General features: G+C 42.9%; 1 protein-coding gene across 1 annotated transcript; it reads left to right on the top strand.

The window, feature by feature from the left end:
- The first annotated feature begins 8444 nt into the window (after positions 1-8444).
- ING2 (inhibitor of growth family member 2) lies at positions 8445-12673 on the top strand. The gene is made up of 2 exons (XM_027879889.1): positions 8445-8634; positions 11868-12673. Exons 1-2 carry the CDS (start codon positions 8445-8447, stop codon positions 12536-12538), a joined length of 861 nt encoding a protein of 286 aa, XP_027735690.1. The 3' UTR covers positions 12539-12673.
- The last annotated feature ends 330 nt before the right edge of the window (positions 12674-13003 follow it).

The following is a 13003-nucleotide window of genomic DNA, read 5'->3' as shown; positions in this document are numbered from 1 at the left end:
GTTCTTGCCTCTAGTATGTCAAACAAATAGCACACCACCACGCTCAACCTCTACTGCCCCATAGTCATGTCTGGGTATGAAACAGGATAGAAGAGCACTGGCAGAGATCCCCAAAATAACATCAGGTTTGGGCACCTCATACCCCAAATAGATGATTTATTACCTTACCCAAATTAGCTTTATTGCCTTACGTAAAACACTCCCAAGCAGCCCAGAGCCAATGCTTCCTTCTGGTCCATGCTGTCCTCGTATTTACGGAGCTCCTGTGGTGAGCCCAGGTCAGCTAAACTAGCACTGTCTTTCTTTTTGGTTGAGCCTCAGGCATGTGGCCTACACATAGGCACAGTACAGTTTGCAAACCCCGCTGGTTTCCTACACCTGTTGTTCCTCTTCCAGTAATATCCTCACAGTGACCTCTTTCCAGCTGTGTCAGAGCCCGCACGAGGCAGAGGAGACCAGCATGCAGAGCAGGGAGTGCCTCTGCAGAAATAGTGATGGCAGCTCTGACTGCCTCACACAAGAGCCAGCAAAGGGGGCACAAGGGGCTGAGAAACCACCTGGCTTGAGCTGTTGCTTTGATTGCTGTCTTGGCCACTTGAGCTACTTGAGTATCTTTCTTTTCTCCCATTATTCTTCATGTGATCAGCTATATGTGCATGGGAAAAGAGAGATTTCTAGTTAAAAAGCTATCAAAGAACCCATGCCCAAAGAAACAACTAAACTAGGGCACAACTCTATGAAGTTTTGTTTTTTTGGGCTGAGAAGCTGTAATGATATCCCGGTGCCCTAGTTTCATCTGTTAAAAAAGATATATCTAAGGCTCTATGAACCTAACATTTCATGAGTTGTCATCCGTCTGTAGTGCTGGTAGCACCTGCTATACAGGCTGAAGACCACAGTCAAGCTTGTGTAGACAAGCTGAAGCTTGTGCAGTGACTTGACATGTACTTGTTTTTCTAAGGTGCACTATAGCACCTTAATGATTTGGGCCAGTTCTCTGTGTGTGTGTGTGTGTGAACAAAATGCTTGCATTTGTAATTTATGGTAAATGTTGGTTGTCAGACTTGTTAGCAGGAGAGAATACATCAAACATTATACATGGAGCAGGAGAAAATACATTAAACTTCTCTTCCCTACAGATGACACTAAGCTGACACGACATAGTCTAGTGGCCCAGAGGCTGAGGAGAAAAAGCATGCATTGAAAGAGTTTTGATGCTGTCTCTCTTTCACTGGGCAGGTAAGTCCCCCATATTTGTAAGTTGCAAAGTGCAGAGAAAATAAAAACAGTATCTGCTTTGCAGAATATTTTTTAAGCTTTCCTTTCAGCTAAAATCTGCATTTTTGCAATGTTTTTGCATAATGTATAATATGCCATACTCTGTGTCCAGGTAACAACAATTAACTTGTATTTGTGTGCCTTCTAGATGGTTCTGTTAGTTGACACTGCCACAGCAAAGCTACTGCCATTAGCTAGTTGAAGTGTCTTTATGAAGATGCTGTCATTAAATCTGCTGTCAGGAAGTATCAGTTTTTAGTTTGTGATTAATTAACACACACTCATAGACGGGCATTTAGGATGTTGATACCTGGTAACGGTTTCAAATATGTTGCAGGCTAATTTTGAAAATGCTGCATGATACAGGCTAATTTTGAAAATGGTGCAGGATAATTTCTGAGCACAACTGCCTGTTCCTAAGGCAATGGAAGATTGAGTTCCAGTGGCTACCAGCTAGGTATTTTTCCTCCTCCAGTAACATTTCTGTAACTATGAAAGCACCGTTCAGCTCTCACATCTGAGCCTACAGCCCTTTAAAGTTTGAATTGTCATTGCTAGTCAAGTAACATTAATTGTTAGGCCCAAGTGGGCTGCAAAAGGAGCCTTCTTTTTAATATGAATGTCAGAGATTAATCACATTGGGCAAAAGATACTTTGTCACTTGTAAGAAAGCTGATCTAACCAATGTTTTCCCTGATTTTCCAAATCCTCTGATTGACGATTTTATCACTGTCTACAAGTATCCAAAGGGAGGTTGTCAAGAGGATGGAGCCAAGTTCTTCTTGGTGGTGCCAAACAATAGGATGAGAGGCAGTGGGCAGAAACTGATGCATAGGAAGTTCCACCTGAATATAATGAAGAACTTCATTACTGTATGGTGACTGTGCACTGGAACAGATTGCCCAGAGAGGTTGTGAAGCCTCCATCTCTGGGGATTTTCAAAAGCTGTCCAAACACAATCCTAAGTAATGTGCTCTAGGCAACCCTGCCTGAGCAGGGAGGTTGGACCCAGATGACCCACTGTGGTCCCTTCCAACCTCACCCATTCTGTAATTCTGTGCTTTTAGCTGCAGTTTGAGACAAAATATTTGACAACAGCCTTTCACCCCAAATTCTTCTTTAGTTTGGAATAAATACCACATTTCTCTTTATTATTTTGAGGAAGAGGATGTTTGAGAGGCTAAGGATCTATTAATCTTGTTTAACCATTAATTTTTCTCACAATTACAACTCAATAATAAAGCAAATGTAAATACTGTCAGTTCCTGGGGGGAAAAAAAGTATGCATTGATCATTTCCTAGTAGTACTGCTTTCTGGTAACTTGCAGTAAGTGGTGGCACTGAAAAGTTTGCATAGCAGCAGCACTCCTAGGAAACACCTAATGTGGGTGACTGAGGTGCTACAGAGTTATTTTGAAGACTCGCTGGTGCTATTTGCAGTGACTTTTCAGTTGCATTAGAGATTAATTATTTGTATGAGGTTTGGATAAGCAAATGCCAAAGGGAAAAAAAAAATCCACAGTATGAGGGAAATGAAATGAGGCTTCCTCCTGTTTGTTGTGGAGTTGTAGTGATGTACACCAAAACTCTCTTCAGGTTTTCAGGGGAGCTCTGAAATTCGTAAATGGTACCTATAGGCATGTAATTACCCCAGTTTTGCATATGAAGTGGAATTCATTTCACTGACATCTGTGACAGCAGACCTGGGCTCCCCTTACAGTCAATGGAGACATTTTTAGAGCAAGACCTATTTATACTAAGATTCTGTCTCATTCAACATACTTAGCTGGGTAACTCCCACCTTTATTTCCTGAACTGGAAAGAAAAATTAACATCGACATATGGGAGAGTATTATGAATGTCTTACACTGTCAACTACTGAAACTTCCTGCAGGTGCACTGCCTGTCGTCATTTCATAATCTTGATTACAAAGGTGCAATTATGTGTGTTTGTTCCTCACAAGAGGAAGAAATAAGCGTGTTTTTCACATGACCTGTGCTGAGCAGCAGAGCCATGGAAACACGGCGTGCACCTTAAGTGTGTAGCTCAGGTAGGAGCACACAAAAGATCCTTTGTTTACTTTGGGCAAAAGGGGCTCAGTTCTTTCTCATTAAAGTCATATGGACTCTTCCATTTACTTGAATGGAAGAGGATCAAGTTTTAAGGCTGAGCTAAGACAAGAAAGGTGGTTAGTACATATTTGCATAAGATTAGCATGTTATCATTCCTCATCTGGCTTCCCTAAACGTCATCTGCACACTTCCTGTGTTCTTTGGCAGGGTGATTGGCTCTGGAGCTGGAAAGCAAATCCACTGATCATTTATGCTTTAAAACGAGGTGAGGAAGAAGAGTCACTGTCTGAAAGCAGTTTCCTGAAGAGGAAGACAGGAAAGTATTACCTGAGACACAAGTGGACAGATCCATGTTGTAAATTACAGGAAATGATCCATGTGGCTCTGTCATCACTGTGACCAGAATGCTGCTCCTCAGCTGGTCAGCAGAGTCTCCCTCCTCTAAGGAGCTGCAGTTCCTGTGCCAGCCAAGCATATTCCATAGGACCTGTGAGAAGCTGGTGCTGTCCAGCTCCTCATGATTTCCAGAGGGTATTACAAACACAGCTTATACTCTCAGGAGCAGGTTCTGCTCGAAACAAAGTGACAACAGGTCACTATGCTCTCATGGAAGCAATGATGTCATATGAAAGTCAATTCCTTAACATGTCCTGCCTTGGGCCTATCATCTTCTCGAAATATTTTGGATACAGCCATGGCATTAAAGTATGGAAACTGAATAGAAAGAACTGTAAAAAAACAGATAAATAGTTATTACAAAACAGAGCACAGAGTAAACTTAGTTTGCACACTTTATTCCATTCTTCAGTCTGCTCCTGGTGAGATAAGCAGAACCCATTCCTTTAAAAGAAAAAAGTTGAGCAGGATATTGTAGCTGCCTTTTCCCCATGTTAATACTGATTACTAATTCAGTCAACTGATTACTAATTCAGGGTCGGGAAGAGATTTCTCTTAGAGCACATTGGCAGAAAACAGGAACTTCTCCAGTTTTTGAAGAGATGTTTGCATTTAGATGAGGAAGAACATATATCTCCTGATCAGTGTGGGATGTTTGTTACTCAGTACTAGAAAGCTTTTTGGTACAGCTGAAGATGAAGCGAACAGGGAAAAAAGCACATGCCAGTGTTTTCAGGAAATGCACTGTTTAGTTTATCATCATATTGAAATAATCTGATGTTAGCCCATGTCTTATTTTTAGGTGTTCTGCACTTGTGTAAACAAAAGAAAAAAATAATAATGTTTGTGTTCATATGATTTGTATTCCACTAGATAAATCAAGCCTAATATTTAAGGAAAACCAAAAGCAATGTCTGGCATTACAGGGAATTATCTATTTTGGATGGCCTGATGTTAGAAAAGCTTTTGAGAATGGCTTACCTGAACAAATAGAGAAGCTTTTGAGAACAGCTTACCTGGACAAATGCACTAGTACCTCTGCAGCTCTGGCGAGGATAGCCTCTTCCTGGAATATCATCTATACAAAAGTCAGCTATGGCCTATAGCTTCCTTCAGCTGACTCTGTAAAGAGTCCATCTAGCTTGTACTCATTCTTTCTTTTCTTTGGGTTTATTTTCTTGGTATCTTGGACAATTCTTCATCCTCTTCATACCATGGAAGCCAGAGAAGCATTTCTGCCAAGAAATATATATCATCAAAAATCAGTTCTTTCGCTTAAAAGCACCCTGTTATCATCATCTTAGCATTTTTACTAAATGCTAAATAAATAGGCCTTTCATAATTACAGTCCCTTATGGATGTGTCCCCATCAATAATTCTACTCTTTTTTTTCTTTTTTTTTTCTTTTTTTTTTTTTTTTTTTTTTTTTTTTTTTTTTTTTTTTTTTTTTTTTTTTTTTTTTTTTTTTTTTTTTTTTTTTTTTTTTTTTTTTTTTTTTTTTTTTTTTTTTTTTTTTTTTTTTTTTTTTTTTTTTTTTTTTTTTTTTTTTTTTTTTTTTTTGTTTTGTTTTTTTTTTTGTTTTTTGTTGGTTTGGTTTGGGTTTGTGTGTGTGTGTGTAGTTTTTTGGTTTGGTTTTTTGATTGCTTGGTTTTGGTTTTGAGTTTTTTTTTCCACAGGCTGGAACACTTCCTGGACTATCAATGAAAAGCCAAAAAAAAAATCTAACCAACTTGTGTATTATTAGGTGAAATAGGACAGGAATCAGATGTCATCTGAGGATGTAAAATCAGGACTGTGAAAGATGAGAAGCAAAACCACAAATGGGGAAAATAAGATTTGTATCAAATCTCTGGAAATATTTTATCACATTAAAATCTATAATACAACGAGATAATCTTTCACAAAAAGAAGAGGGATACTCTGACTGGGGTTTCTGTTGGGATCTATTCTCCATGAAAACTGGGGTTAGTTTAGAGACATATAAATAAATCTAAATAAATTGGATATAGGACGTCTGTGTATTATTTACTCTTGGAATAACAATCATTGAGATGGGTCTTATGCAATACACCCCAATACCACATCCCTGATATCACCACATATGTCAACCTTTGCTGACAATTGTCCACTTAGCACAAGGTGTTAGTGGAAATGTATGGTTGCTCGGCCTCTCCACCTCTACAAACAGCAGAGTTCTGCCCTACCTTGTCTCCTCTTACAGCCACATTATTCTCACGTGCAGTCAGTGAGAGGAGGGACATAGCTGAGTTGTAGAGGTATCAACTTGCAAACTTGAGTCAAATACAGCAAAATTCTCCCATTTTGAGACATGGGCAACACAGAGAATTCAGCCTGTTACTCCTGCATTCCTTTCCTCTGAGGCTTCAAACAGGCAGCAAGCTAAGGCTTCCTTTTCCTAGGGACATCTAGTCTAACATTGCTACTGCATTCTTAAAGCCACTCAAAATATTAGTCTTCATTTCAGTGTTTGAAAGCAGCAACAACACTTACATTCAGGAATCATCATACGTCTCTGCTGTACCTTAGATACTGCTTCCCACATAGTGACAAACAGCAAGTTTTTAGCACAGAAGCTACCTGTAACAAATGTTATGAATTATTCTAAAAATACTGTCTTGGCTATTTCTTTACCAATAGAGGGAAAAAAAAAGTTATGCCAAAATGTTTGTTTTAAATTAACATTTAATCATAATTAAGGTTTAATTTTAAACAAGAAGTTAATTTTGAACGAACATTTTTGCTTTATTTTTTTCTGCTCTGTAAGGGAAATCTCCTATTTCTCAGCTTTATTTCCTTATAAATGGTACAGAATGATAGAGCCATTCAAACATACTGTAAGCAGAAACACAACCCCTCAAAACAGCCTACATCTTTCTCAAGAACATTGTATCACTTCTACTAATTCAGGTCAGGTCCTTTTACACTGGTGCACAGGTAGTGGTTTTTGCCTGTACGGTAAGTGTCATCTGTTAATATTATATCAAAGAATTCAACCTTCAGTTACTCGGTTACTTCAGTTACTCAGAAGTGACAGCAGTGAATGCTACACAGTAAAGTTTCAGTGGGATACTGCTGATGGAAGTGAAGGTAACTAAGTTATTGCCACTTTCTAAATCTATTTGTGCAAAAATGAGACAAGTAGCATAAAATGATCTGAGGCTTATCTTCATTAACCTGAGCTGTAACAATGCACACACACACACACACAAAAAAAAAAAAAAAAAAAAAAAAAAAAAAAAAAAAGCAGCTGGTTTTACAGGTGTTACAGATTTTAAGATGAGGGTGCCCTCTTAAGAACATGAATGCACAGAATTACAGACTTCCTGTTTTTTTGGCCAGAGTGACATCAGCGTAATAAAGAGTGTTTCGAAAGTACTGCCTACAGCTTTGTTTCCATTCATTTTTATGAACTTGCCAACACATTACTGGCTTGGGCAAAGCTGTCTGTCTGCAGCTACAATTACTCAACAGCTCAGATACAGATATATGAAAATCACTGCCATATAGAACACCCTCTTAGCAGCTGCATGAGTTGGAAGTTAGGAATGTGTTTAAATATCTTTGTGAACCGGGGTCTTTAGAAAATAACACTTGCAGACTGCCATCATGTCTGCTAATATTGCTGTAGGGACTCACCATGGAGCCATCTGGCACAGATCACACAGTGACAGAATCACAGGAAGAAAGGAGCCTGGAAGGATTCTCTGGAGGCCATCAAAGCAGAGCCAGCTTCACAGCCGGATCAGGTCCTGTCAGGCCTCAGCCAGCTAGGCCCCAAAAATATCCAAGAAAGAAGACTATACAACCCCTGTGAGCAACCTCTCCTGAAAAATGTCTGAAAGAGAAGTGGCAATGAAATTGAAACTTTTTAGTAGTTCTAACCCCTTTATATCATTCTTCCAGTAGGAAAAATTATGTAGCTAAAAGGTATATAGCTAGAAAGTATTTTTCTACTATTGTTTCCTACTATAACTGTTGTGGCAAACATTTGATACAGACTCTTCAACAGCCTTGGAAAAGACAGGATATTCTGTCAAATTCTGGAGATTTGCTGGTAGGCAAAAAAAAACACTTGAAGTGATTCCTCGAATCAGGACGAAATGTGACTCAGCTTCCCTAGGTCACAGTATATCACAAACCACCATCGCTTTTCTGTAAAGCTAAATCGGGCAGCTTTTTTTTCCGGTCAGGGACAGTCCAAACTCCCGCCCGGGGCGCCGCCGGATCCCCGGCTCAGGTGGCGACTCCTGAGGCGGAGGGCCCTGCGCCTTTAAGGGCGGCCCCGCCCCTCGCGCGCTCCCGCCCCTCGCGGCGGACCGAGCCAATGGGAGCGCGCGCGAGGGCAAGGCGGGAGAATGCGAACCCCTGGCGGCGCCGCCGGCCGCGCCTTATAAGGGCAGGGCCTCGCGCATGCGCGCGGCTGGCAGGGGCGGGGGCGCCGAGCGGGGGTTTCGTTCCGGCGGCGGCACCGCGGGAAGGGGCGCGGGGGCCGCGGGGCGGGGGGGGCCGGGCCGGGCCGGGCCGGGGAGCGCTCACCCACCGCCGCTTACCGCTCACCGCGGCCGCCCGCCCGCCCGCCCGCGGGCACAGGGGCGGCGGCGGCAGGAGGAGAAGGAGGAGGGAGCGGGGCCGCCGCAGGGACCCCGCGCCCGGTGCGGGCGGCGCGGTGCCGGCGGATGTGCTGCTGGCGTGGGGGGATGATGCTGGCAGGGCCGCAGCTGGTGGCCGGGCCGGCGGCACCGGGTGGAGAGCGGGCCCGGCTGCTCTCGCTCTACGTGCAGGACTACCTGGAGTGCGTGGAGTCGCTGCCGCTGGACATCCAGCGCAACGCCTCGCTGCTGCGGGAGATGGACACGCAGTGCCAAGGTGGGCGCCCGCGGGGAAGGGGCAGCGGGGAACGGGGACAGCCGCCCGCCCAGCCCGCCCGCCGCACATGCGCCTGGATCGGAGGGGCCAGGGCCGCGGGCGGACCCTGCCGGGCCCTGCGGGGCTGAGCCCGGGGCGGTGCCGGGGGCCGGGGGGGCTCCCGGTCCCTGCCGGCGAGGCGGCCCCGTTCCGGGGGCGGCGCTGCCCAGCGCTAGGCCCCGGCTCTGCCGTGCGGGGCCGCTCCCGCTCCGCCCCGCCGGCGGTGCCGCTGGGGGTGGGGGCGCGGGAATCGGCCTTTCCGCAGCTCTGCCCGCCGAGCGGGGGCGCCGGTCCCGGCGGGGCCCTGCCCCCGTCCCGCGTACACAGCACGGGGCGGCGGGGGATGCACAAGGCGCCAGCAGCGCTCCCCGGGGTCGTGGAGGGGGTCCGCGGAGCGAGAAGTTGCCCTGAACTTCTCCGGAGGCTCGGCTCCTCCGGCAGAGAGGCTCAGTGCCCTCCCATCCCGCGGAGTTCGCGGCGCGCAGCAGTGCCCGGCAGCTGCCGGCCTGCCCTGCCATGAGGCAGGAATTTGGTCCCCTGGAGTCGGCACTGGAGCCGCATCTCCCTCCTTCGGCGAGGGCAGGAGGGGACCGAGGGAAGCGCCAAGGCCTCTCAGACGCTACATGGCCACCTCAGGAGGCGGCTGTCGGGAAGGGATTCTTCCAATTATCTTTCTAATTACCCGGAAGGATACATGAGGACAGGCTTTTGTAAGTTTCCTGGGGGTTTAAAGGGCATAGACTTGCCTGCAGCACTTGGAATTCCTAGTCAAGGCCGGAATACCTAGCAGGCTCTTTACCTCCTGATCGGTGGTGACTATCCAGCGCTCATCTGCTTTGTATAGATTCAGTCTTTTATTTAGGCTGCATCCCCTATATATGTAACATCTAGTCGCTAATACAATACCGGGCCATAGCGGAAGTTTGTTGCTAGTTTTAACCAAAACCTTCAACTGTTTTAAAAAACAACAACAAAAAATCTCCAAGACCCCCAAAAATGGATAAAACTATTTTAGGCCCAGGTTTTAAGATGTAAAAGCAATGCTCTCTTATTTCAGCTAATTTGAAAGGTAGTGATAGTCTGTGCAGATGGAACAAAGTCACTCATGTGCTTAGAAAACAAATCCTTTTAGCTTTCATTAGCTCCACCAAACTTAATCAGATTATCTGTAATGAACACTTGGCCCTGGTTTGTGTTGGGTTGAGGTTTCTTGGGGTTTGTTTTTCGTTTTCCTTCAACAGGGATTTCAGAGCTGTTTATTACAATGTATGGGTGCCTTCTCTAATCTTAGGGACTCACAAAGCATTTGGTAAACTTCCATCTCTGTCAGTCATAAAGTTGTTTCCTCTCTTTAGTGATGCTGATCCATTTAAATCTTTACAGGCTGCATTTATGGAATACAGATGTGGGGTGAATGTTTTTCTCTGTCACAGTGTGAAAAAGCAAACAGTTATTGTTTTTGGGTTCTTCTAGGTAAAGCATTTCAAATATGGGAAATCTGTGTAACTATACCTACACTTTCCAGCTCCCCTCCAAAGAATTTCATGTAGGAAATAATATGGCTAGAGATTATTGTACTCTGGCTATGCCTTTCTCATTCAAAAGCATACTAAGTACCTTACTCCATGCTTTTCAGGAGCAGAGATTAAGATTTTTTTAGTTTCTTTTCCCCCTTTTCAGGGCAACGGCCAAGTAATGCAGCTGAAGATATAGGGAAACAAAACTAATGTTTTTAATAGTAGCTGGAATGCTGATATTGAGAAAATACTGATTAATTGAGTTACCGGACAAGAGGAATTTTCCCCTAGTGAAAGTCTGGAACAGAACAAAATGCATTTGGCTCCTGTTGTCATACAGGTTTCAGAATTTAAAGTAAAGAGCAGCTATCCATACTTAAGCTACTGTTTCAAGATGTCAGCAGGAAAAAAATTGCTGGGAATGATATTGAGATAATAGCTGTGGCTTCTATTTAGCACAGGCTTGAATCATTTCACTACTGTATAATGCAGACAAATTCTTTAAAAATGAAAGCCAGTTTGTGAAATGCAGATCTTTAGGAAGAGATAGACTGTGCTGTGTATCTTCTTGCTTTAGAAGTAAATAGCTCAGTACCATTTATGAGTTCTCCTTCCTGTTCAAATAAAATCCTTAAATTCTGAGGGCACCAGTACCGTATCTAACACTGTGCATCAAGTTGCACTGCCAGTATTTCTAAAGCGTTTCCTGTTCTTTATGTGTAGATCTAGTGTAGCTTTTGGCTTGGAAAATACTATTTTAAAATCCAGCAATGTAGAACAGCAGAGTACAGACTAAGACTGATGTATAAGGTGTTTGTTGGTCTCATATTTGGGTTCATTAAACTTGCTACTGAGAACCAAATTTAATGAGAAATTCACAGCAACTCATGCAGTTATTTTGCATGACTAGCAAGAAGGAAAGCTTGGTAGTCAAGCTATAAGCCACTCATTTGCTAGTTGCTTAAAAATGTCCTTTGATGCTCTAGAGGGTCACCTATTCTGAAAAGTTCAGCCTTGATTTAAAATGCAACTTGCTGTAAACTGTTTTGTTAATAGGAAAGGCATTTTGAGTGGTGTAAGTTAATTTTCATCCGGATTGTAAATTTGCTGTTATGTAACTTCAGTTGTCATACTCCTTTTATAACTACACTGAAACCGTAATACCAAACCTTTAGACGAGTAAGAAGAGGAAGGCAGAGGACCCGGGTATCCTAATTCTGAAGTGTTATATATCATGATACACAATGATTCTATGAATTTAAGATTTCTCCCTGTGATAAAATAAGCTATTGCCTTGGTACTTAGACCAGGGGTTTGGAATTACTATGATAGAGACTTTTAACAGAAATTCCTGCTTTTTCAGATGGAAGGAGGATCTGGATTATCCATGCATCAGCAACTATGGTGTCCCATTTCTTGAGTTATCCTTTCTTTTCCCAATGGCTAAAATAAGCTTGCTCTTTCTTAGAACTTGAGAATTTTTTTTCTTGCAACAGATTGTGACCTTAACACCGATTTGATGACCACTGTAACTTGAATAATATATCCTATCTAACCCACTAGGGTATACTATAATTGAAATTTTACTATTTCTCATCAGTTAGAAATACATTCCTTTGTTTTCTTGAGCATATTCCACCCTGTGTAATTATTCCTATTATTATCTTTATTTTATAGAAGCGTTAAAAGAAATAGATGATGTCTATGAAAAATACAAGTCAGAAAATGACCCGGTTCAGAAAAAACGCTTACAGCAGCATCTTCAGCGTGCATTAATCAACAGCCAAGAACTTGGAGATGAAAAAATTCAGATAGTTACTCAGATGCTAGAACTGGTAGAGAACAGAGCCCGTCAAATGGAAACACACTCTCAGTGTTTTCAAGATCTGTCAGAGAACGAAAAGCCCCTGGAAAAGGCCAAGATGGAGTCGTGCCAGCCAGAGAGATCTTCCCGCAGGCCCCGTCGCCAGCGAACCAGCGAGAGCCGTGACCTGTGCCACATAGCCAATGGTATCGACGACTGCGACGATCAGCCGCCTAAGGAAAAGAGGTCAAAATCTTCCAAGAAGAAAAAACGCTCCAAAGCCAAACAGGAGAGGGAGGTTTCACCTGTAGAGTTTGCAATTGATCCCAATGAACCAACTTACTGCTTATGTAACCAAGTGTCTTACGGCGAAATGATAGGATGTGACAATGAACAGTGCCCCATCGAGTGGTTCCACTTCTCCTGTGTTGGACTCACCTACAAACCGAAGGGGAAGTGGTATTGCCCCAAGTGCAGAGGAGACAATGAGAAAACAATGGACAAATGTACTGACAAATCAAAAAAGGATAGAAGATCGAGGTAGTGAAAGCAATTTATGTTTTAAAGAGTTGCTCCTTTTATATTAAAATGTTTAATTTCCCGAGAACGCTGTTTTAGGGAATGCATAAGACTATGCAATAATTTTTAATCTATACTATTAATGGAGTATTAAAAGCTGTTATACCTTCTGTGGTCTTTAACCTTCTGCACTGAATAACCAAATAATTAAAACAGGGTGGCTTCAGACCTTTCACAGAAGACATTACAAGTGTATGGAGCTTGGTTTTAATTTAACCCATTAGTATTTTAAAGAACCTTGTGAATTTTGAACTAATGGTGGTGGGAAAGATACTGAAGAACTTACAATGTTATGGTAAAGGCATGAAAGGCCTCACGTAACTGCTAGCATCTTAACAGCCAAGTTTGTTCTTTATCCCAGGTTTTATGTTTTCAGTTTTTGTGTTAACATCACACATTTGGAGTTAGGGCTTTTGAATTCAGCTGTAAC

Source organism: Empidonax traillii, unplaced genomic scaffold (genome assembly GCF_003031625.1).
Source record: "Empidonax traillii isolate 1590-97213 ecotype Southwest subspecies unplaced genomic scaffold, ASM303162v1 scaffold60:size2069287, whole genome shotgun sequence".
Taxonomy (NCBI): domain Eukaryota; kingdom Metazoa; phylum Chordata; class Aves; order Passeriformes; family Tyrannidae; genus Empidonax; species Empidonax traillii.
Note: the sequence above shows the minus strand (reverse complement) of the source record. Positions and strands in the feature narration are given on the sequence as shown.

Excerpts from the sequence above, each read along its gene's own strand:
- ING2 (XM_027879889.1), top strand. The coding sequence starts at position 8,445 with ATGTGCTGCTGGCGTGGGGGGATGATGCTGGCAGGGCCGCAGCTGGTG. Across the intron at positions 8,635-11,867 it reads GATGGACACGCAGTGCCAAG|AAGCGTTAAAAGAAATAGAT; the intron begins GTGGGCGCCCGC and ends TTTATTTTATAG.